A 26,068-nucleotide genomic window follows, 5' to 3' on the forward strand; every position below is an offset into this window, starting at 1 on the left:
AAAATCGGGAAATCGAATAATGTATTTACTTGCTCAGATAATTCTTTGTAGCCTGCGAACAGGCTCACGTTGGAGCACAAACGCGCTCGGCGTAGCTGAGAGCGAGAAATCGACGGGCGAAGCCGCAAGAGGAGAAAGTCACTTTCTTGGCGCTTCTTTCCCGCCGATCGCTATTCCTCTTCGTCACTCGTGCGTTTGACTCAAACGTGAGCATGCTCGCAGGTTAAATTCTTTGTGACCTTTGTGACCTTTGTGACCTTTGGACGGATAGCTGTGTGACACACTTTGTTTGGCTTGATCAAGTCACGGCTAAGCATGTCTATTCCAGGCAAGTCCAAAGATCGTACACGTGGAAAGCTAAATTAATTTACGTTTAGACCATTGTTGAATAGACCTTTTTCGACTGGGCGGTTTGTTGCCCCATTTCAGACCATGTGATGATACTCTTGAGAATTCTTCCTTTCAAATTTTCAAATAGTTGCGCGTATATGAACAAATAACTTTTAGATGAATAAAAGAACAATTCTCTAGAGAATATCACGTGGTCTGTAATGGAACAACAAACCGCCCAAGCGAAAAAGGTCTATTTCAATAGAAATCAGACCTTTCACTTAACACGCCAAGCGATTTTTATTTTCTTCATGCAGCAGTTTCTTTTCTTAAAATTTACTTGTTACCTCGGCCTTTGAGTAGTTGTTCCTGTTGCAGTGTGAGCTGCCGAATTGTTGAGTGAATAAGAACGACATAATAGATATTTGAAGCGTGGGGTGGGGGGGGGGGGGGGGAACGGGTCCCCGGGCCCCTCACCCAGATCCGCCACTGCTGAATTTCAGGCTGCATACCTACCTGAGCAAGGGCAGCATTAACTGTCTCACTTATGGCGCGAGAAACAACCTCCGAAATCGATCGGGCAAGAGACGCTGAGTCAGCCATTCATACTTTCATTATTTCTAAATAATGAATTTACATACTCAGTGAAGTTCATTATTTCTAAATAATGAATTTACACACTGAGTGAAGTTCATTATTTCTAAATAATAAATTTACACTCGGCGAGGTGAAATTTATTATTTCTAAATAATGAATTTACACACTCAGTGAAGTTCATTATTTATAAATAATAAATTTACACTCGGCGAGGTGAAATTTATTATTTCTAAATAATGAATTTACACACTTAGTGAAGTTCATTATCTATAAATAATTAATTTACACTCCCGGCGAAGTAATTTATTTATAAATAATGGGATTTACAAACTTTATGATATGTAAATAACTATTTTAGAGATGACCTGATTTATAAATAATTGAAGTTGTTTAGTTTGTTATTTATATATAATAACTCTATGGTAAAAGATTATTTATAAATCAGGACGTACCTAAAATGATTATTTACATATCAACGGACAAGTTCTTGTGTCTTATTTATAAACAAATTTTGTGACATTTCCAATTATTTATAAATAAGGGGAAAATGGCATAAATTCGGTCTAAATAATAAATTTACAAACGGCGCCCCATACGAAATACCGTATTTCGTTTCCAAAAAAATGCTTGCTCTGAATTCATATTTGGCATTGTTTTATTCCGAGTTATTCGACTTTGAATTTCGTACTCTTTACCGCTTATGGCTGCAGGAGCTGTCACGTATGTAATGTATACTGGGAACTGAAAGCCTTTTCCAGTTTATCTGTTTCCTTCAAAGTTACTTTGTTAACTCTTTAATAAGAGTAATTTTTAAGAGTATCAGGATTGATCTGTTAACTGGCAACTCAGTGAAATACTTCCAAAATATATTTTAACTGTCAACAAAAATAAATAACATCAACATTCTTACTGAGAGTACATGGCTATGTGACTGAGTAAAAGTTTGCTTTGCCAGTCACTAGCTTCTCAACGAAAGACTTACGGAATTTCATTAGAGAGGCGGGGTATTCAGTTAAGCCACTAATGATCGTAGAACTCTACCGTTGTGGAAATTTAGACGGGATTGAGTTCGGATTCTCATTTCGCAGTTGCCTTGCTCTCAAATACTAACAATGGCGGTTTTTGCTTCTTTATTCGCGGAAGGGTCATCATAATCAAAGTTGTTGACCAGCTATTGAGCAGACTTGGCTTCGAAAATGTAAAAAAAAAAAACAACAACAGGCAACAACAACAACAGCCTTGGAGTTGACAGCTTCTCTGGTTCGTTTTATATTTCTTATTTCCGTGACTCGTTTTTCCTGTACATTTATTTCCTTTTGCTTCAAGGCGAACAACAGATGTCTGTATGCAGTTTGCTTCTGTGTTACTTTCTTCGGGTAAATTTCGAATGTCACTTTGATAACTCCGTTGAGCCGTATTTTTTGTGACCAGAACGGCACTTTATCAATACAATACGTCGATAGTTTCGAAACTAAAAAGCTAGCTACTTCCCGAAAGTGCGGCAAAATTTTTTATAGCACGGGGACGCAAGGGATACTCTCAGAAAAAAATGGGTGGGGGTGTGAGGCCCGTTTCCTAAAACCTTAACCCCATTTATGACTAAAATCTGCGATTTTTCCTACACTATTTATTACCTGAACAAAAATACCCTATTTATGACCTGACGGAGTTTCCATAAATATAATGTGTGAAGCGCTTTTGTTGATGGTCTTATCGATAATGATGAAAAAGTATTTTCTTCTAGGCAATGCATACCCAATTCAAGACCAGACTGGCAAAAACCATACCCTATTTGTATATTAAGACCGAAATGGCCAAAATCGATTCCATGTTTATGACTGAAAAACCATACCCTCACACCTATATAGCCCATGTAACTGAGTACCCACCCCCCGGGGGTTTATACCATCCAGTTTTCCCCATACCATCGACATCTATGAGGACCCCGCTCGAGAAATGTCGAGATGTTCGATTACGCAACAATATGACGACCATGCTCCAGTGTTACCAAGAAAATTAATTGAAGTAAATATCCTGTCTCACACGACGTCTCAAATTAATCACACGCACAGAAACTGCGACATTTATTTTTTTTCCGAGAAACACAATGGTTTACTACAAATTGAATAGAAAAAGGGTTTCACATTTATATCATAAATAGTTTATAGTTTTTAACAACTGAAATAAATACACTTTGGTAGAATACAAAGTTATATGTACATTTCTTCTTCATCCGGCTCAGGAAAGCCCAGGAAATAATAAAGGCGAAAACTACTTGTTCCTAAAACGTGTTTGGAATACAAATTTCATATATATTATCCAAAGTGAAACGTCTTGGCCTTCACTGCATCCAACATGTTCAATGTTCCGTGAAGAAAAACAAAAACATTAAACCGGCTGCGCTTACTAAAAAGAAAAAAAAAAGCTTCGTTGTGAGTAAAAATGGCATACAATGAAATCTTAACTTGAAAATTGAGGCAACATAGTTGTAAAGCACATCATTTGGTAATTCAAAATTACGCGATGTCGTGAGACAAAATGAATAAACATAATTACAACTGTAAACATCGCTAAAACCGTAGAATCAAGAATTGCTATTCTGTAAAAAGCAAAACTGTTAGGGCCAGTCGAAAAACTGTTTCCTCAGCCATTGAAAATGAACAAATCGTGAGAAACTGAATGACAACAAATTGCACTTTCTACGACAATTTCGGAATCTAATCGCACCGGCCTTATCGATCGTGTAAACTTTCCAAGCCGAAGCGGGTATAATTAAAAGAATCATCGATGGTTGCAAATCGTGCAAAGATAACTAGTCTATAACTTGAGATTGCCACAAATAAAATTGTTAGGCTTAAATACACCAATTTTTGATGTTCTTTTTCTAAGTTTACACCGCTATCATCATAAAATGTTGTTCACGGAGTTACTTCTTGATGCGGCTAATTTCCTCTTTCGCCGGCCGCTCTTCAAGTTTTTAATGTCAGCCTTCCATTGCGCTATCATGTCGGACAGAACGCGTAGCCCTTCTACAATCCCATCGCCTAAAACGGCCGAGGTAGGCTGTAGATACCACAAGTGTCTCGAACTCAGATTATGAAGTGATAATTTGGTCGTAACCTCCACCGGTGCCGATGCGTTGGGTAGATCTTGCTTGTTAGCGAATATTAATATCGGTGCGCCGTTTATTTGAGCGGAGCTAACAAGATTGAACAGTTCTTCCTTCGCTTCGTCTATTCTCTCCTCGTTTGCACTATCAACGACGAAAATAATGGCATCTGCCTGCCGAACGTACGCCTTCCAAAGCGGCCGGATATGTTCCTTGCCGCTCACATCCCAAATTTTAAATCTTAAGTCTTTCGACGGTCGAACAGTTTCGACGTTAAACACAGGAGTCGGCACAATTCTTTCTTTCCAATCTTTCCACTTACTTCGGTATAAAATGGCTGTTTTTCCACTCTTGTCCAGTCCTAGCATAACCACATGAAAAGGCCTACGAAACTTTATTCGTGGGCGAAATCGACGTACGGAAACTATCACCGTATTTCCCATTATCGTAATAAAGATGTTGTTGCTGTATCTAGAGTATAGTATTGTGAGAGGTCTCCACGGCAATTTTTGAAGAGTCTTTTGCTCGATGTCGTCTGTTTAAATAGGCAATTTCTTCGCAATGTTGCTAAGTTTAGCCAGCGAGTTTAAAAACCGAAAATATTTTGTCTTCCTTTCGGGTCTGTACATGGATACCAGCCGATTTTCACTGCAGTAAACGAACTTACACTCCAATATGCAAATTTAGATAATCTAGTTTATTTTGAGCACCGGCGTTTGATTGGCTAGCAGGTGGAAACAGCGTTTGCCTATTGTACTAAGACAAGTGTGTTTTGAACTGTCGCAGGAATTTAAACAACCAATTTGTGCAATGTTCGCGGGAGTTTTCAGAAGTTAAACATCGGTTCTGTTTACTTTTTTGTTTTCGTTTGTCACGCTAAGATCACTGCAAATATCTCACGCCAACCTTGATGGAGAGTGTCGTGATCATTAGGCATAGAATAAATAATCGAGGTCAGCTCGCAATTAGCTTAATTAATCAGAGGTCTTACGCAAACTTGCGAATGTTGTCCTCATTAAAACAAGTTTCCTTTATGTTGAGGTTTACAAAGGACATTCGGCGCCTTTGAAAATGAAAGAAAATATTGCTTTGAATTGCTCAATCAAGCGCGAATTGATTGTTTGTTTGGCATCGTAACTCTTTGCACCTGTTGAAGTGCTTTCACATGTGCGTTCAAGAAAGTTGGACGCATTTGAGTATTTGACATTTTCAATCATCGCAGCTGGCTTCAAGTGATACGCATTGCTTAAGAAATGTTGAAAAAACGAATTCAAATTTTCGTTCTAATTGCATTTCAGAAACTTGTGACGTCCTCCAAGTAACAAAGGGTTGTAGCATAATGCTTCAGGGAAGGAATGTTTTGCAGTAGTAAATAATCACTCACTGGATGGAAGAAGTGTTATTCGTTGTATAAAAATAAATGTTCTCAGACAACGGCTGATGGTCGATTGCTGTCGATTAGTGTTATTTAAAAATACTTTGGTCGTGGCGTGTTACAAGCGAACAGCAAGACCTCATAAACCGCAAAGGTTTGCGGTGATAAGTGTCAAACACATGTTAAGCAAAACAAGTAACACTTAGCTTTCGACATTCCTCAATATCCCTCTAAATTCTTGAAGCAACACTGAGATATTCTCATTTTTATATGAGAAAACCGAAATGTTCTGTATTTTAAAATTCTAGCTCTTAACCAAGACATGGCTATTGCGAGTTCACGACGGAACGATCATGACGTGAAAACACCTGTTGGTTCCTTCATCAATTGAGACAGCTTAAAAAAAAGTTCTTATTCTGGTGGTTTCTTCTTATCACAAATCATTGTCTTTACTGTGATCCTTTTAGTCAAAAAGTAAATTAAACTGAAAGAAACGACTTTTTGGAAAACTGATCTGAATCACACAAATGTCACGCAGAATGTCACGACGTCACGGTTTCTAACAGTATGGGGCTGAAGTACTCCCAGCTGATAACTTAGGCAGCATCCACACTAGGCCGGAGAAATTAGAAACCGCAGCTTTATTTCTACGGTTAGGCCTACCGTCCACGCTAATCCGTCAGGAAAACGCAGCTTTTCGAAAACGCTCTTCAAACCGAAGGAATTTGAAAACGTCGGCTTTTCGTTTTCGTGTGGATGGAAGACATTTTGGAAATGGAGCTTTTCGAAACCGATGACATCACGATAATCACGTGATTTCCACGACCGAGTTTTCCTCAAACACAAATCCAAAATGACCGGTGATTGTTGCATTTTTAAATTTCTCCTGCGTTGCGTGCACGTGGACGGAAAACATTTGATGCGTATTCAATTCAGTGTGAAAACTCCGTTCTCAAATTCGTCCGGCGCAGTGTGGAAGGAGCCTGATTACCATTGAGTGCACGCATAAACGTCGATTAATTGCTGGTTTTCCCTGTCATGCAATCAATAATAAAAAAGATATGTTCGCCCAAATTTATAGAGCTTTGTATGGAGCCGCAATTTTTGCAACTCAAAAGTTTCGAAATTCAAAAGGCCCTATTACAGAACGAAAAAGCTATGAAACTTCAAGTTTTAAGAGGGTCTTACATACCTCAGAAGGATACGTTTTATTTTTATTTCGGAATATGACAACGGCACATGAAAAGAGGCAATAAACTGAAAATCTACCACTGCAAGAACATCGCTCCGGTCGAACTTGTTAAATCAGTGGTGAATATAATAGCAGTGGAAAATTACATCGAAATTTGGTAATTGTCCTTATTCTCTTTCGAACAAGTCTAAAAAATGCATCAAGATTTAGAACTCCCGCTGTCCATTAAACATTTTGTCCTGCGATTTTCAGCTTGAGCGGTTGCCCAGTTCAGTTTAAAGTTCGTCTGTTTAATGTACAAACCTGTTTACAATTTTATGCCTCTGGAAGACGCAGAATGGCCAATTCCAGGGGAGCAGGGATGGCGCAGTGGTGGCGCAGTGGTGAGAGCGCTCGCTTCCCACCAATGTGGTCCGGGTTCTATTCCGGCCCGTTTCCATATGTGGGTTGCGTTTGCTGCTGAAAACATTTGGTGGTTAAAACGCTGTAGTCAACAGGATATTCCCCTATAACAGTTTCGTATTTACGTGGGTTGTCTGTTCTAAAGTAGGCCTGGAAAGGATGTCGCTAAGGGCCAGCTGCCGACGAATTTTACCGGCTGAAATTTCACACGAAAATAGAAACTTGGGTAAACTATGGAGTTGCTAAGGCCAGAGAAGCCATCTGGGGATTGTTAACGAGTCGGCTGGCCCTGTCCATACTAATACTTTATCACAGTGAAACGTATATTTGATGCGTTTTCTCCAGACGTTTATCGTTGTCAGCGAAAAATGTAGACATCCGAAAACGGTGTCCACAGTCAGGAGACAGTTTAAAACGGAACTCTATCTTATTAAAGGCGACAGCGAAAACCGAGGCGTTTGAGTATCAGTGTTTTCGAGCGGTTTCAGATGGATGGCGAAAACGCTGCCGGGAAACGGTGTTGTGGACATGTTTGAATAGTTTTCGTAAACGCATCATTTCTAGAATGTATTAGAGTGAACGGTTCCTCAATTTCAATTCTCCTTGGCGTACGCGTTCGCTTCAGCAACATTGCCTCTCAGTGCCAGGAGGGTTATAGTAAAATCGCGTCATAGAATGATTTCAAACTTACATCATTCTACATCTTCCTCAGGACATAAACCACTCGTTCACCACAAACAGCTGACATCCTTGTCCTCTGAACAGTTATTCTCCAAAATTATGTGTAGGAACATTGCTGCTGTTTTAAATTCAGCCCATCTAAAGGTGATTATTTGAGCTTAGGTCTCAATAATTCGTCCACGTATATAAATACGACCACGGAATTTCCCGTCAAGGCACACACAAGACTAGCTGCATGGTGTTCATAAAAGGTTGCTGTATTATATTATGTTTTGCTTTACTTATTTAATTTTTACTGTGAGAAAGTGGAGGTTGAGGGGGGCGGGGGTTGGCTAAGGCTCCCCTAGCCCCTCCCCCCCTACGCGATCCATGATGTTGTAGCATACGAAAAGTCAAACACAAAACCATAATTTTTACGACATACGTTGTTTTGTCATGTTTGTCACCGCAATGTGTCTTACATATCGTTGTTTTCTAATTCTGGGCTGCCTGTTGTTTAAGTTATTTTCTAGAAAAAAATAAACTAATCGAGAAAAACCACTGATCATGATCGCAGTTAGTTCTAAACGGAAAAGAAAATAGCAAATATTAAGCTCTTTACAGGATTATGAGAGCCTAGAGTGATCGAAATTTTAATATCGCAGGGAATTGTATTTGTGTGAAGTTTCATCGGTTTGCGAATTAAAGTAAAACAAGACAATATAACGCTGTTACCATGCACCATAACTGTTTTTGCATATTTAATTCATGACAGACAGTAGAGTTACAGGAAATGATAAATTGTTATGATAAGAGCAAATATATCGACAAAAAAGATCATAAAACATCATAAAGCATTTTATTTTACAACCTTTTATTTTATTATAGACATGGACATGGGCATAGTTTATTTAACTTGATCGTACACTTAGCTATGGTAGCGGTGCGTCCTATAGACTTGATAAGCAGAGTCTACAGGACGCACCAGTTTACAGGTTCGCCAAGAAAACAAAATAACAAAGTCAAAACGTACATTTAGGAATAAATATTAAACTAAACAAACAGAGATTACATAACTAGCTAATATAAAATATCTAAAAATGTATAAGATTATAAAATGTATATAAACTGTACAGACAAAAACTGTTTACACGTAAAAGATATGAAAAGGAAAAATTGTTAACATTAGTTCACATATATATGGCAGCAGTTCTAAACGCTTTATAGCTGGTCGAGGATCTGCTCAGGTCCGGGAGACTGTTCCATAATTTGCGTCCAAAATATCGCCATTATTTAAGGCCGTACTTAGTGGTGTACACCTTAAGGATATTAAGAATGTTAGTACCTCTCAAGTTATAAGACGAATTCCTAAGTTGTATTAAGTCACGCAAGCAGGCGGGCTAGGACCGTTGATTGTTCTAAAAATCGAGGCAGCGATGTTACGAGCTCGCTGCTCAGCTAAAGTTGGTTTATTTAGAGTTTTTAGCAAATCCCTCTAGGATGAACATTTAATTTGTCCATAAAACAATTATGTTTTGTTTTATTTTATTATTAAGCTGCACATCGTTTATTGGATTTTCGATCGGATTTTCATTTTCGATTTGCTAACGATGGTGTTATTTCCCGTGTTTATAGACGTTCTATGCGAGCTGATAACTGTCTAAAAGGTCCTTAAACGTGAAACAAAATTTCTAATCGCACAACTCTATTTAACTTAAAATTGTTATTTTTGTATGTATCGAAGATTAGATAAAAACGTTTGTCCAGCTACAAGTGATCAGTGGACCAGGATCTTAACGAACAAAGACTTTCCAGAAATCACCAGAAGACACTCCAACGAGATAGTCGTCACATTCCCATCTTGAGCCATCTGGAGTCAGCAGCCAGTGATATGAATATGCTACATAAGCCACATGGTTGTACAATCTATCTTGATTTACAGCATACCACCCCCATTTGCCGACGTAATGGCTCGTACCATTATATCCCCACTGGCGGCAAACTGCTGCCAATCCGGAGTTGTCATTCTCCATTCTAACAAACGAGCCACAGGCATCGGGCTGGACGTCCGTCTGACCGCTGAAGTACTGGACTACAGCTTCACCAGTGCTGTTAGCGACCGTGGTCACGTGGAAAGTACGTCCCTGTTGTTTACTGCAGTGGAATCTCAGTTGAGTGAAAGACAGGTGCGTTCTGAGCTCATTCATGGCACTCTTGGTCAGAAACGTCTGGTTGTTATGGTAACTGCTGATTTCACGGTATGACGTCTTTACTGACATTTTTGGGGATGACGGATTGTCAATGACAACGTTGGAGACAAGAAGCCAACCTCCTTCAATAAAACAAAGTTCAGTGGTCACGTGAAAAAATAAAAGCAGTTGAGGACTGTATTTACTTTTATCACGAAAAGAAAAAGAAACAAGAAAGCGATTAGTAGGTGTGGATCACGCGTGGATCTTGACAATTTTACCAAACTTTCACAGCCTGTTTAATGCTGTCATTTCTCGATTATAATCGACAAATTGCATCTAAACGGGAGCTTTGTTTAAGATGACGTTTTCTTGAGATTGAATCCAACTGAAAGGCCACAGAGGAACTTGTATTTGTCAAATTTTGACGTGGACCTCCATGAGTATAATTTGACAATGTCACGACGCAATTTATCAGCAATGAGAGGACAGACCCATACAAAGCTGTTCTCGGGAAGCTGTGGGGGCTTTGTGTACTCATTCCTTAGAATTTAGAAAGTTCTAACTTTCATATCATTATCCATTACTTACCTCTGTCCGTTGTCATGTCACAGTAAACCTTGAAAGGGTTTCCACTCTTCTCAGGGTCGATCCAATACTCGCCGTCTCCTTTGGAGTCTCCTGAGTCCCGGATGTCCTTACAGGAATGAGCAGGCTGATTGGAATTCAAAGCTTTTATAGCTGCAAAAAGCAAAACATGTTTTAAATAAAACTCTTCATATTCTTTTGAAGCAGAAGGGAAATCTTTCTAAAAAGTCCGCCAACATCGCTAACTTTACTCTAAAATAATAATGCTCTTACAAGCACTGTGCAGTACGCGGGCACCTTTTGAAACAAAATTCAACCTGCTTTATCAAATCATACAAAATATCGTTGCAAGACAAATTTTCAACACTCACGTTTTTCACATTTTTTCCCCTTGTATCCTGGATAACACTCTTCGTTCTTTGTTTGTTTGTTTTGCTCACGGGAAACATCGATGCAGGAGGCCTGTGTTGGGTTAAGATATGAAATAAACCGAGTCGATAAATTAAGTAGTAACAACAAGGTGTATTAATATCCTAACCTATTAACTTTATATGAGTCTAGGATGAGTCTATGTTCACTCTTTGTAACCACACAAGCCAGCCTATTTCATTCTGAAAGACCGCACAAGAACAAGTTAGCGCGGGTGAAGTTAACTAAAATAGAAAATGTGAATGTATGACAGTTTTCAACTGACCTGAGCAGAGCCATAGTATGTGGATCCTTTCTTCCATTTAAAATCTCTTGGCTTCATCTGTCGAGTTTTGTTGTTAAGCTCACAAATGCGTCGTTGTACATTGTTGCCATCAATACGAACGTTAAACGACTTGCAACTTTTATTTCCGATGCACTTAAGCTGGCATTCAAACTCATCAACAACAGTAACCGTGTCCATGGCATGACCAAGTAAGACATGGTCTAAAAGAAGAAAAAAAAAATCAAAATTCTATTGATGCAAACTAAAAAGACTGAATAAAAGGAAAGAGGAGGGTCTCTTAAGTGTTTACTTACCAACTTGAGTTTCAAAAACGCTTGCAGAAAAGTCTGTGTTTGCCGCCACAAATAACATTCCCAGCAGAATGTTGAAAGCTGCAAAGGCCAGCTGAGTTAGCCATGAGCCTGCCATCGAAGGTGTTTTGTTGTGTGCCAGATTGTAGCAGTTCAAAACGTTGTCGAGAAACGAGGTTTGACGCATCCATCAAGTTCCTTTTGTGAATTTTGGCCAAACTGAACTTTTAATGCCAAGTCGTGTTTATCCATAATTAATAATAGACGTATTTAGTAACCATGGAGATGCCTGCAGGTTTTCATACACTTTTTTTTATATTTATATCAAGTTTAATGGTCCCTTTTAATTAGTCTGCTCTATTCTTAATGTCAGGATCACCACGTAATTAACTAAATTGTCGCATGGGCCATAAAATATTTTAGATAGTATATAAAAAACAATCTTCACTCACTTTAAAGGAAATGACATACTAAAAGACTAAAAGGTTCGTGTCTCGAAACATTCACATTATTCACCATTCTTGCCTTTGTTTGGCATACAGCTGCTTTCATGAAAAGAACTTCCTGTTTATGGATGTTTTCCATAACAACATTCTGGAGTCCGTTCTTTGTTTGTTTGTTTTGCTCAATGTTTCTTTGTGAATTTGGGCCAAAGCGGATAGACTTTTATGCCAAGCCGTGTTTATCCATAATTAATAATAGACGTATTTAGTAACAAAGGAGATACCTACAGGTTTTTATTTACTTTGTTTATATTTATATCAAGTTAAAACGGTCCTTTTTAATTAGTTTGCTCTATTCTAAATGTCAAGATCACCACGTAATTAATTAAACTGTCGCATAGGGCTATAAAATATTTTTGATGGTACATCAAAGATAGCAACGTTCTTTGCTTGAAAGTGCGCTGAGACTGCAATGAAATCATTCACTTACTTTAAAGGAAAAGACATACTAAAAGACTGAAAGGTTTGTGTCTCGAAACATTCACATTGTTCACCATTCTCGCCTTTGTTTGGCATACAGCTGCTTTCATAAAAAGAACTTCCTCTTTATGGATGTTTTCCATAACGACATTCTGGAGTCCACAATTATATTTGTTTTCTTTCGCCAATATTTCTTTGCGCTATCTTATAAATTAAGAATGTTACCGTGTAAGGACTTTAAAATGCTCTAACATATCGTGACACAATCATCATGATTATTTACAATTCATTGTTACACACTTCGTTACAACTTAAGCAGGGCCGGTTTCCTTTACGCCTGCCTTAACACAGTCATTTTACAATGGTTTGTATATTAATTTAGTGATGACACGGTCCGTTATGTCACATTTTGAGGAGTGAGAAACAGATTAAATTTAGAACTCTGTCCGTCACTGCAGGTGGAGAGTGCTCTTGTATGTCAAACGTACTTCAGAAACTCGCAGACCAAAGTATCACTTCGGGAACTCGAGATAAATAGGCCAATTTTGATATATTAAAATTCTAACTTGACTCCGAGGTTTAGGGGAATAACACAAAAGACAATTTACTGTCTAAAAATAATTTTAAAGGAGGACATTAAGTTAGACTGCGCAACAAAGACAGATGGCTGGCGACAATGTGTTACTACTCTTCCCAGTAGACCGCGACACCTACGCATTTTTTTGTCGCCTTCAGATTAAGCGCTTGTTCAAGTTCTTCATGATAGTCGATGATAGTTTTTCTTGTTTGACCACGCGTATGATAGTTCATGATAGTTTTCTGGTCAGCTGTTTTGGTAATCACAGGCCCGATAGCGGTCAATATTTTCTCAAATGTTTCACAGTTCATTCGCAACATTTCCTTGTAAGCGGCAGTGTCCTCCACTCGCAATTCTTCCACCAATTTCATCATCCCGCTTTCGTTTCTCCTCTTGTTCCATTCCCCTGTCCGTCCTCTCTTCCACCAACTCTCTCCAGATTCATCTTCCGTACATTCCTCCAACAAATCGATTACCGGTAAACAAGCTGCCGCACTCTTTCGTCGCGAAAAATTCATACTTTTACAAGTTTGTCACACGCGAAGTCAATTTAGTGTCCACATTTTACGCGGAAAGAGCCTGGAACTAGCTGCTCGTGTGACTTTGCTCGCGTGACTGTCGGTGAACTATCGTCAACTATCACGAACTTCTTTGGCCGTTTGACCATGTGAGTGATAGTTGGTATAGTTGATGATATTTAGGAGAGAATCAACTATCATCAACTATCATGCGCCGTTTGACCAGGGCTTAACGTTTTTGATGCCGCGAGTTTGTTTCAAACCAATCACGCGGTACATTGAAATGCATCACGTAAGGACATTTTTCCTGTGCGGCGTCATGACTTTTTCGTATTGCGTGATGTTCATTCATAACGTGTTTATCTTCATGAGGAAAGCTTATCGTGTCGAATGGGTCTAAAAAACCGCTCCAAATTTGTCCTGATCATATTTTATCTTCAGCTGATAAACAGCGGCCATGCTGACAGATCCATGGCAGACAAAAAGCGCGGTAAGCTTTACTTTCCTACTCTAGTTTGTTTTTTTGTTGATTTTTTGTTTTTTTTTTTAAATTAATAAGTTATATACACACGTCAAGTATCATTTCAAGGTATCAAGTATCATTTCTCGATAACTCGAGACACAGAATTCTCCTAGTCAAAGAAAGTGCTTGAAGGAAAAGCGCGTTACCTTTGTAACCCTGGGCGTTTCAAAAGACCGAACGCAGAGAAAACTCTAACGCTTCAAGAACAGGAAATGTAGTGGTGGGCTAACAAACTCGAGAAACTTTGCTGCGCGGCAGACAAGAGCGCCACAGCATGGCTGTTGAAGATTTCGAGCTGAGTCGGGATGACAATGGCCTTGAGTTTGTAGCTTTTCGTGGGAACCCGACTAAAACTCGTGAAGGAAGTCTGCACATCAAGCAAAGAAAACAACTGCCAAAAATGTTCGCTATCGGCGACGACACATGCCTTGTGGCTTTTTATAAATAAAAAGTAATTAAGAAGTCAACAGGTTCATTTTACCTTGCACCGATGCAAAATTCCCAAACAAATGTTTGGTTCAAGCGTCAAAACCTTAGTAAGAATGGAACTGCCAAAATAATGAAGACAGTGGTTAAAGACCAACCACTGAAAAATTCTTCAACGCGATTGACAAACCATAGCGCAAGAAAACCACTGGTGAAGAAGTTGTGATCCAATAATGTTGAGCGCTTGACGATCATACATGTCACTGGTCATATGCACATGGCAGTCCTTGGATGACCACGACGAAGGTAATGAGGACCGAGCAACGACAAATCTCTCACATCATCACAGAGCAACTCGGCCAACGCCAAGAATAGCCCTTTCACGATTAATTTTTCTCATTTACATTGCAATGTAATCCAACGTGGATGCGAGGTAATTTCGGGCTAAAACTACAAAATAGCCCAAAATTGTCTCACATACATGCTAGATTTTATTGTAACGCAAATGAGCAAAGGTAACTGTGAAAAGGGCGATTCAAGCAGCTTTCCTCTTTCTCAACAGAATCTCAATGCAGCTCTCTGACTTCCAGCTTCACCGAGGCCGACCAGGTACAGCTTCGACCTGAATAAACGCTCGGTAACAACGCCAGCAGTTTTCAGCACAGGTTCCTCACAACGAATCAGTTTGATAACTGCAGTGTGGTATTTCACGCTGGTCCAAGTGGCTGCAGCTCTCCACTGATCGGTTCAAACTCGCAGTCTGAATAACGCTGAACATGTATTCGTGCATTTGTTGTTGATCATAGCGTCTTTCCTGTGACGTTGACTGAATTTTGCTTGGTTATCCCCGAAAGTTAGTAATATCTTGTGTTCTCACTGGCTCACTCTTTATCAGGCTTCACGCCGAGGTGAAGTTAAAAGGGGCAACGCAGCTACATGTCGCTGCTCCATCTGGCGCAGCAGTGACATTGTTACAGAACACTGTCCTCTGCCAATTTCGTCGATGTTAAGGCAATTTGTGGTGCAAGCTGATAGGTCACTTCATTGAGTTCATTCTGTTGAACTTCTCACGAAATAGGAAAACCTAATTATTGTTGAAATTTGGGCAACGGAAGGCTAATAAAAAGAATCCCCCCAATGAATTCCTAATACTTCATTGTTACCCCGAGAAAGACGACATCAAGCCGAACAATTATCCCATCTTCTCTAGAATATGAATAGAGTGACGTTGCCAACTGAAAAAAAATAATTTGTGAGCGAGAAAAAGGATAAAGAAAACGCGAAAACAACCATAAATGGCATAGAGCCATCGAGCTGCTCCAGCAATCCTACAGCAGACAAATTCGGAAAAACCTTTGCTTTCTGCGTGATTTGCCTTGTTTCGTTGGTTGGGAACACCGTCATCGGAATAACTATTGTCTGCGAGACGAAAACCATGAGAAAACCAATCAACTATTTAATCGTAAACATAGCCATGTCTGATCTGCTCTTTCCGATTTTTGTGGTTCTCCCCGAGATGCAACTGCGCTATCTGAAGAGTATTCACTCACGTGTCCAGCAGCCATGCAAATTTATTGGAAGAAAAGAAAGTGTTTACATAACAAAAGAGTTGAACTCCCACAGGATTGGTTTGGTACGCCAACATGGCCGCCGTTTCATTGTTTTGGAACACCAATATAGCTGCCCTGACGTCATGTGCATACGCTCCATAGACTCGTGGCTGATCGGTGGTCCTCTTGGCCAGGCCTTTTATGTAAGCTAGTTTACTTCTTATCAACCTTCTCCACTGTTGTACCTGTTCAAAGCCTGGTTCTGATAGCAGTGGATCGATTTGGAGCTGTGGTATATCCTCTCTGTTCCCCACTTATCAGTTCAAAGCTGTGCCCGTTCTTCATTCTAGCCGCTTGGATCGTTGGGATGGCTGTTGCGTCCCCAGAGCTCGTCACCGTCAAAGTTGTTCAATACCCAGGAGGGTTGGCGTGTGCACTGTATTTGAATGAAGTCTTTGGAGAGTCCTCATTCTTTAAGATTTACCTCGGGACCAGTTTAGTTATTCGTATTTATCCCGTTGGTGTGGATAGCCACACTTTACATTATCATCTGTTTAAAGCTCAAGTCATAAAAGAGTCCAGGCGAGCAATCGCTCAACGCTGGACAACAACGCCAGAAAGGGAAAGAAACGTGTTAAAGATAGCCATTGCATTGTGTTAGGGTGTGCAGTATACTGGCTGTCCTTCTCTATTTACTCGTTTCTCGGCCACTTTGCATCGGACATATGGTCTTTCGTTTCGTATTCTGGTCCAGAGGAAAATGGTTCTCGGATGAATGACTGGATACGGAATCGTATAATCTTTACATTGTTTTATTCGATCTATAAGGGAGATACATAATTCTTAAGAAACCTCATAAAATGACATGGAAAATATAATTCTCAAAATTCAACCGGTTACAAAAACAAATTACTTACTTCTGTGGCGATATCCAGTCAAACGTATTTCAGTAACAGGTCAGCGAAACGGGTCAGCAGATCGAGCAGCAAAACACTACAGGATAGCGATGCTGAACGTCAGGTACAAAAAACGCTTTGTATCCTTTGTCTCTGATTTCGTGGTTCTTAAAACGTGTCATTCTAACTCGAAGATCAACTTACCTAGCGATTACGCCATCGACCCTCAATCACGCGGCTAATTAAGTAATCAAATGTCAATGAACGAAATTGATATAAATCAACGAAACAATTCTTTGTTGCCCTTTTTATGGCTCGAGCAAGGTGTGCCATCAATCCTTGTATTTGTTTCGTTTTTAGTTCAAAGTATCGTGAAGGACTTCAGACTCTCCTTGGATAAATGTGCTTTTTCTTTTAGCAGCTCAGGAACTGATGATACTCAGTGGAGGGTCTCAATGGGGTTTAACCGTGTGCTGTAAAAGGTCCAAAAACCTGACCGTTAGGCACTAAAAAGGCTTAAATCTTAACCGTTAGCCGTGAAACAAAAAGAAAACCGTTAACCGTAAGAAAAAAGAAAAAACAAATTGACGCAAATTAAAGGTCTCAAATGTCTTGTAGAGAACTCCATTTGCGTATCGTGATGATCATTTAGCTGTTGAATCGGAAGAACTAGTCACTAGTTGCGTTCGAGAGAACGCAGTTCTAATCGGGTAAGGGAAAAAGTAGAGATTTTGTGTATCTCAGCTTTCTATATTCCGTCTACTTGTAGACGGAATAATTGTCCAAGTTTTGGTAGTAAATGCATGTCGTCTCGCATACCGACGGAACGGCCAACGTTTGTGTCGATTTACACGGTCGAGAATCGTGGGTTTCCGGTCAGTATAAAACAAGGACTGCGGACTGCGGACTGCGGACTGCGGACTGCGGACTGCGGACTGCGGACTGCGGACTGCGGACTGCGGACTGCGGACTGCGGACTGCGGACTGCGGACTGCGGACTGCGGACTGCGGACTGCAGACTGTGGACCTACGGGGCGGTCTTAACTAATATCACGTAACACATGTGTAAACGAGAACAAACCCTCTCGTATGCACGTGCTTCGCGATCAATTCATTTGTTTTCACCCGTACTGGAGGGAGGCCAATTTCACGTTTACCTAACAGCTCTGCCACAAAATGCTGTTGCCACGTTTTTTGCTTTTTTAACCTACCAGATCTACCAATACTCGAACGCACTCTTTAATCTACGATTACTACTGGTAGAGCGGTGATAACGAGCTCAGGGAGGCCAGTCAAGGTGTGAACACGTTATGATGTTTAAGAGGGCGTAAAATGGTAAGCCTCATCAAAAATGTGAAAAGAAGCATTACAATCATTACTTCAAAAGAACAACAAGAACAACATGTTTATAACGCCTAACCGCACACAGGCAAATATTATTTCTTGTTTTATTTCTTAGAGATTAAAAGTTCCAAATTTCTAAGTCCCGGAGTACAGGACTGATATGTAGTTGTGGACCAGATAAATTTCTTTTTTTGTCAACCGAGAATGTTCCGTATGCTTTTCATGATTTTGCCATGCTTCACACCAATGGAAATTGTATTATATTCCAGTTAATTATTGTATTATAATGTAAAAGAATCGGCACTGCTGGTGTCATCTGCATACATTCTGCAATAGGTTGTGCAAAATGTAAGCAATTTGACAGGTCATTGATATCCAATAAAAACAATAAACCATTCGTAACAGGGACCACGTAGTCCATAGTATTGTAATTTCGTCAACAATATATCATGGTCAACAGTATCAAAACCTTTTTTTAAGTCTGAGAAAACAACGGTACTGACGTGACCATGATCAATATTCATTGTCCAACTGTCTGTAGCCTCAAGCAAAGCGGTTACAGTAGAATGTTAGGAACGAAAACCAGATTGGTAACGGGAAGGGAATATGATTTTTGATTAGATAATGATAAAGTTGGTCATAAACGACCCGTTCGAATACTTTCGCCACGGTTGGGATTACGGAGCTGGCGGCCGCCATCTCATCGCCAGCCATGAATTTTTATTAGCTTTGCAAGACAGTATTAACGGTGAGAGAGTTAATCCCTCTCAATTAATTTGTGGGCGCTTTCAATTCGACCAAAAATTCCGGTTTGCATTTCCAGAAATTTCCAGTGGCGAATGGAACAACAATTTTTAGAATTTCTCGAGAAGAGGACAACCTCACGAGCTTTACCGAAATATTAATTTTGCAAAAGTTCTAACCAGAAATTTCTATCTCGTGTGATATTCCTCGCGGAATGTCCGGAATTTTCGGTTCAATTTGGTTTCGCACCATTTTCTCCTGTTTTGAGAGTTTTGGAGTTTTTGGTTGAATGGACGTCTCCCTGTGCCTTCCCTACATGGCTGCATTTCCAAAAATAAAAACAGGAAACTTATTGAAATGTTAATTTATTTAATGGAAAACTAAGAAAACATAACGACGTCCTTAGCTCAACGAAAATACCTGTCCAAAACTACACGACGATAAAACAATGAGAAATCTATTTTTAGGTTCTTTCGCGGATCATATGAATGGTTTGAACTCAACGGTATCTGAGTTAGGCAGATCTGAATCCGGTGAAAAAAGAAACTAACAGTTTTCTCCTTATATTGTTCATGTGATATTGTTTAGTTTCACGAGATATTGAGACATCCTACCGCCTCTCAGACCACCGCCTGCTTGTCCAAGGCCGGATAGAGTTTAAATTTACATTACTCACCCCAAGTGTCAGAGAATTGTTGACTTTCATCGTGAAAACATAACTCGAGAAACATGCACGAGAAACATGACTCGACAAAATTCGAGACGTTTTACAATTACAACTTGCTTAAAATTTAAGAGAACAAAATGTCATAGAAAGTTAAAGGAGTACATATTATTTGCCTTGAATCGGTAGACAAGAAATTTACATGGACGCGACAGCGTCAATTTTACCCAAATCTCGCTCAGATTTCGGCCTTGCCGAGATCAAATTTAGCTTTCGAAAAAAAGAAGACTAACAAAAAGACCTAGCCTGAAATAACTAAGAGGATATTTGAGGTTAAACATGCCATGAGATCGTGACTATCTTTAATGCGGTTGCTTATTCCAAGAAATACAGACAAAACGTAAAAACTGACAAAAGTTCAAATGAGGCCTGACAACTATTACAGACAAAAGGCTTTTCTAAGAATTGATGGCTTTGTTTTGCAAAGGAAACACACTGATAATTTTACAAAGTTTCAGTTTTTTAATGTAAAGCTAAGTTTATTCCACTGAATCCGAATGATATGCTTACTTGCTTGGTAAATCGATTTGGAAAAAGTTTAATTTTACATTCAAGTGATAAATATTACCTGTGCAGTCAACTGTAAAACATACGTTTAGATAACGGGCGCAGTTCAGACCCGAAGTGTGCTTGATATTAGTTCTATAACAGGGAGCTTTTTAAGCTTTATGTGATTCCTCTAATACAAAAACTTCTATTAAATGTTTTCAAACATCAAAGTATTTGAAGCCTCGTAAATGTTCGTTCGTTATTCACTCCTTGCATCGTTTATTAGCGCAGGCTCCCGATTGAACAAACAGATATCGATCCAGCTGCTACTGCTGCTTCAGTAAAGGCAGCCGCATTGCTAAAGAGATTTGAAAGAGCTGCAGAAGCCTGTGCTGAATGTCTTCATAAGTGGCAAAGGTTTCGCAGTTGTTTGTGATCAGATCGTACCCTGGCCAATAGCTATGTTGGTCCGCTGCCTCGTTCGCCATCTTCACAGTTGTCTCCACTGGCAGACAATTTTCGTGAACAACGCGAAAAAGTTGGGAACGTCCAGCGGCGAATTCAAGGACGGAGCGCCTCTTCGGCTTGGCAGCGGCCTTGCTATCTCCATGGAAGTCGATCACCTCCAATTTTTCCTTGTCGAAAATGCCATGGTGAAAGTATATACCATTAGTGTGATCCATTAACGGGAGAAGTGACGGATTAAGATCAACAACGTTTGCCATCACAGCAATTTGATCACCAGTCTTCAAATCACGCAGCTGGACGACTTCAATTATGGGCATATTTCACTTTTTTTAGAATCAGTTACGATATATCCGTGTTCGTCAACCGACGGAGATTTCACATAGTGCACAAGGCGGACGATGAGAGGTAGCTAGTTGTGGCGAAGTTTGAATATTTAATTGTCTGAGCCGTGGAAATCTATTGTAAGGGGTGGACCGGTTGACTTTTGAGGGGTTGTGTGTATGATTTGGTACAGGCACGAACTTTTTTTTAACCCTTTCATGTACTAGGAATTTTTCTCCGGACGTGTGTATTCATAGTATTTTTTCTCCGTGTAACATGATTTTTTTCGGCAAACTGAACGTACGAGAATTTTTTTTCGGCAGTGGTCGTGTGCATGAATTTTTTGCTGACAAGTATGCTTGCAGGATACTTTTTTCGCCCACCTCCTCCCTCCTCCCAAAAAAGTTAAATGCTCCGCCCATTCCCTTGGGGAGCAGAGAAGCGCAGTGATGAGAGCGCTCGCCTCCCACCAATGTGGTCCGGGTTCGATTCCGGTCCGATGCCATATGTGGGTTGAGTTTGTTGTTGGGTCTCCCCTTGCTCCGAGGGTTTTTCTGCGGTTTTCCACCCTCTAAAAAAAACAACACTCTAAATTCCAATTCGACCAGTATAAAAGACCCTCATGAAAACCACCTAAGGCTGATGTGGCTTCCCCTCCAGATATTGTAACTTTTTTTATATGGTTGCTACTCCCGTGGTACGAGCGGCAGTCAAAACCGAGCTGTCCTCAGCCGTCCTACCGAAACGGCCCGAAACCACACAATCATAGTCTTTCTCTTCGCAGTTAACAGAAAATAGAGGGAATGCTAAAGCTGTTTGGCCTCTATTAATGTTTAAATGGAGAATTCTGGGTTTAATTTGACGAGGAACAGCATATTTTGTTCAAAATGACACTACTATTATGCTACCTGGTGATAGCGATCGAAGAGCGAGTTGCCGAATTTGGTCAGCTAGCGTATTTTTGGCGCCAAATTAAAAGCCTGTTGACTCAAAATGTTTCATATTTTTCACTTTCAACAATTTGAAATGGTTTTTGGAATTATAAATCCCTTTTCTTGAATATTTAATATGCCGCCTCTAGTGAGAAAAGGTGGCCGTCTTCAATGCCTTTCCTGTTTTAAAACATGCATTTGACGTCAGGACAGTGCAGTTTTCCCACCTGCTGAATCCTGATTGGCCAATTCTAATAGCAGGCGCATCGGTCGTATGCAAGGCTAGCTGTCCTAGCTATCAAGATTTGTAGCGTGAGCAATTATCTTCCATCTCCCACTTACTGGCGATCTAATATTTAACCCAAACAGGACGCTTCTTTCTGTTTCTCCACTTCTTCCTCAGATCATTAAGACACGAAACAGACGCAGTTAACTTCATAGCTACTTGTTCAGTTCACTGTAGCTATTTATTATAGTTGGGTGATTGTAAACATTGATCAGAACTTGAACACTGAACCTGTATTAAAGAAAACGTTCATTAACCTTAGAAAATAAAGCGGTGTTTGAAATGCAGTCACTGCCGTAGAAAAAGCATGTCTGGCCATCCCTAGTCGCCAAGTTTTCTTATTTATAATTGCATCCGCAGGGTTTTGGCCCAGAGGCCAAAACCCGAGGAGGCATCCTAGGATTCCCCGCTTGTATACATACAAGGAATGTCAAAAAAGTGAGAAATGTGTTGGTAGTATGCGAAGCGTTCTCGATTTGATGAGACTAGGCGCGCACGGTGGTCTCGGGTAATGTGGGTCAAGGAACGCGGGCTCACAAAACGGCTGGAGTGGTGTCGGGTACATGAAATTCTTGATTTCAAGGTTCTTGCAGCCACGAGTTCGCGTTTCGCCATCTTCGAGCAGCATTTCAAGGTCTCCCAACCACGAGTTTGCATTTCGCCGTCTTCGAGCAGCATTTCAAGGTCAAAAAATACTCTCCAATTACAATATGCAGCAATATGGCCTGCATGACGATTTTAGCGCGATCAAATGAATTCGCTTCGAAATGGCCGAGATTCTCATCTAGGACAAACTGAAAACGATTTCAAAGATCCTGAAGATGGATTTTGGGAGAAAACAGGAGCCATAATCGGGGACGGAGACCGTAAGCGCGCGCCATTTCAAGTATTGGGGTTGTCCCCATGATATGGGACAATAATTCTATTTTTAGAACAAATTGCGCCATCGCCTGCGACACACGCGCGTACATGCTGCGAGGATTTTTGCGGATGTCGCGCGGGGGAAATGGCGTCCAAAATTCCCGAAATGTTTCACATGATGTTTTTGCCCCACAACTCAACGCGTTTACGTCTGTTGGCATTTTGCTTAAGTATTTTCGTCGTAAGCTGCTCCAGTTTGAGTGAAGTAAGACAGTGTCGAATTTAGGTATGTTCCGCTGTAAGCTTATATATATCGCTGACCAAGTTGTGTTCCGACTGATGCTTCTTTTACATGAGCTGTACATTACTCCACTTTAAATTTCACATGTGTTGAAGATTAACAGCTTTTCCATTACACAGCAAAAAACTAGCTGGATATATTTAAATATAGCAGAGCTTCAGGACTTCATAGTTTCCTAGCTCCTCTTGCCACACGCTTGCGAGGAATTTGTCAGTCTATCGCGACCGAGAAGTAAAACAAAATAATTGCTAGTTTGAGTTTCGCTTGAATTGTAAGCAACGCTTGATGTTTCATCAAGTCCCAACAACTTTACGTCCGTAGATACTGCTCAGCTTTATTGGTGTAAAAATCCAGTAAATTCTCTGTTGTCGATGAATGAGAGCGCCCGCCGATGCGTGTTTTGTACAGTCAGTAAACATGACAAATTGTACTTCCGCCGCACTTTCATGTGAAAGCGTACATCGAACTCAAACAATAGCTCTATAGTTTTTAAATATGTTTAAGACTGATAAATGTTTGAGAACATATTAAAAGCTAAGCTGAAAATATGTGAATAAAGCAGAAACAATCAGCAAAGTTACGATGACGCTTTCTTTAATCAACTTGGAATAACGATTTCGATTTAGATGATCGAGTTATCAAAACGCCTTGTCTATTTTCATTTTCGCAGTGTAAAACTTCACTATGCTTATGTTGAAGAAACACACATGATGTTAGAAGCCTTTTTTGCATTCGTGAAATTTGTTGCAGCATCTCAGCACAAAAGATAACGAAAGAAATCTTTGTCAAGATTTGTTGACAATTGAAAACACCGACTCGGACTTAAAAGTGCACGAGCTACATGCACTATGCAAATGAGCTAATTGTACGCGTCAGACTTTCCTTTCAAAAACTTTTGCAAACTCACCAAACAAGCAGAGACAATAAGAAACCATCAAAACAGGTTTTGGTTATGATTAAACATTGTCTGAGAAACTCACAAATTAACTCGTTACCAGAGTAGAGAGTTTTCTTGCTATATTCTTAAGCATACGCGTAAGCTTACAACTAGCGTGAGCAGATCTTATTATTCATTTCCAGCGCGAGATTGAAGTCTTGTTTTCGACCCTGAAAAACCCACCTTTTCCGTTAGCTCAGAGCATAAAACTACATATAAGCGCCCTGGTTCGTATTCCCTGCCTTATTCCCTGCCATCGCTGTGAAAAATACGCAAGAGAATCTCTCAACTCTCACCATTTGATCACGCAACGTGACAACATCCACGCGAGAGCCCCTGACATGTGCGTGAATCCGCGCGGAGATATGACGTCAGGATGGCGCAATTTGTTCTAAAAATAGAAAAATTGTCCCATATCATAGGTGCGCGCGAATCCCGAGACTTGCGGTCTCCGTCCCCGGTTATGGCTCCTGGACAAAAACAACTCAGAAGGTATCGTAAGAAATTCTGAAGTATACTAGAAATTCGAGGCCAGTGTTAAATACCCTTCCGATGGCCAGTTTTACCTTTGGCATCTGGTTTATTCGGATCGCTTATTTGTATTGAGAAATCCTACGTGGCGTAGAGCTCATGTGACGATTGGGTGACTTTGCAGGGATCCCAAATGTAAATGCAATTTTTTTGCAGCGTTTTCGTTGAGGTCAAAAAGCTTGACTCTAATTTGCATATATGGTGACTGTAACGCGATTCTTCTGTTTACGACTCGCAAAAAAATCGACTTCCGTTCTGCTTTCGAGATACGTTTGCTCGTATATCAAGACAAATGGTTTGTTTCAGCATCAAATTGGAACAGCAGAGTAGTTTGACTTGATTTTTTGTTTCGCTATGGATTTTTAACCTTTTTTTCCCGATAAAGTTCTACTGAGTGGAATTTTTGTAAAAGAAATATGAGTTTCCAGGAAGGCAATGCAACCTTTTTTTCCAGAAGGTACTTTTTGCTTCCTTTCTAACGAGATATGGTAAACTGCTCTGCTGTAAATGCTTCGTGAGAGTATTATGTAAAGAATATCATTTTATAGAACGAGTTAAACAGAATGTTTTGGTTTAGTTAACTTATTAGTTGATTGTTTGGATCATATTCATGGTAAGATGCCTAAGTTACTGGAACAGTATGAGTGATATAGTTTACAAAAAAAAAAATTTTAGTTCATACAAAAATGTTCAATATTATTGTTTTCAATTAGCAGAAATAAAAGAAAGCGTGGGCAGATTTTATGATAACTATTACTAGTGTTTAATAGCTTAAGCAAGTTAGCTTGAAGGGTGAGAGAGTTAATCCTCTAGATAGGCTTTATTCCTAAAGTAATCTCTCAAGTTAGTTTTGGGCGTGGAACTCAGATCGTCCGTGGATAGTGTTCCCACTCGCGTTGCGTGGATATTTTCGTGTAGGATGCTGTCCAAGTGAGGGAAATCCCCGTCGCAGGATTCGCTCTCTCTGGATATTCCTGATATTTCTGAAACTGGGAGTGATAAAAATGACTTGAGAGAGATTACTTTGGGAAAAACGCCTGTGTGACGAATAAACTCTTGTACCGTTCATGTTCTCTTGGCCTAGGTAAATATGTTCTGTTTAGTCAATTATAAGTCATCATTGTACCAAGGTCTTAACGAACAGAGACTTTCCAGAAATCACCAGAGGCCAGGTTAGGCTGCGTTATTTGTTCAAAGCTATTATCGGCGATAATGTTTCGAACTTGGCTAGGTTGAGGAAAGTGCCTTACAATGACAAATCCTACCAACT

The 26,068-nt window shown here is 39.9% G+C and overlaps 2 protein-coding genes and 1 pseudogene across 2 annotated transcripts in view; all 3 read right to left on the reverse strand.

Annotated features, from left to right (window-relative positions):
• Positions 1–14,867, reverse strand: part of LOC145490676 (BUB3-interacting and GLEBS motif-containing protein ZNF207-like) — an 83,968-nt gene extending 69,101 nt beyond the window's left edge. Inside the window, exon 1 of the mRNA XM_081469765.1 lies at positions 14,861–14,867. The gene's annotated coding sequence lies outside the window, so the exon portion shown is untranslated. The remainder of the gene's footprint in view (positions 1–14,860) is intronic.
• Positions 2,991–9,257, reverse strand: LOC145490188 (uncharacterized; annotated as a pseudogene).
• LOC145490541 (uncharacterized) lies at positions 9,385–13,465 on the reverse strand. Its single transcript, XM_081469643.1, has 5 exons — positions 13,085–13,465; positions 11,137–11,385; positions 10,814–10,904; positions 10,446–10,595; positions 9,385–9,997 (listed from the first exon to the last, which is right to left on the reverse strand). The coding sequence occupies exons 1-5, from the start codon at positions 13,463–13,465 to the stop codon at positions 9,459–9,461; spliced, it is 1,410 nt and encodes a 469-aa protein (XP_081325769.1). The 3' UTR covers positions 9,385–9,458.
• Positions 14,868–26,068: the final 11,201 nt, after the last annotated feature.

Source organism: Orbicella franksi, chromosome 6 (assembly GCF_964199315.1).
Source record: "Orbicella franksi chromosome 6, jaOrbFran1.1, whole genome shotgun sequence".
NCBI lineage: Eukaryota > Metazoa > Cnidaria > Anthozoa > Scleractinia > Merulinidae > Orbicella > Orbicella franksi.

Excerpts from the sequence above, each read along its gene's own strand:
- LOC145490541 (XM_081469643.1), bottom strand. The coding sequence starts at position 13,465 with ATGAATTTTTCGCGACGAAAGAGTGCGGCAGCTTGTTTACCGGTAATC. Across the intron at positions 11,386-13,084 it reads TGAAGGCGACAAAAAAATGC|AATTTTGATTTTTTTTTTCT; the intron begins GTAGGTGTCGCG and ends TTGCATCAATAG. Across the intron at positions 9,998-10,445 it reads TGACATGACAACGGACAGAG|GAGGTTGGCTTCTTGTCTCC; the intron begins GTAAGTAATGGA and ends GTTTTATTGAAG.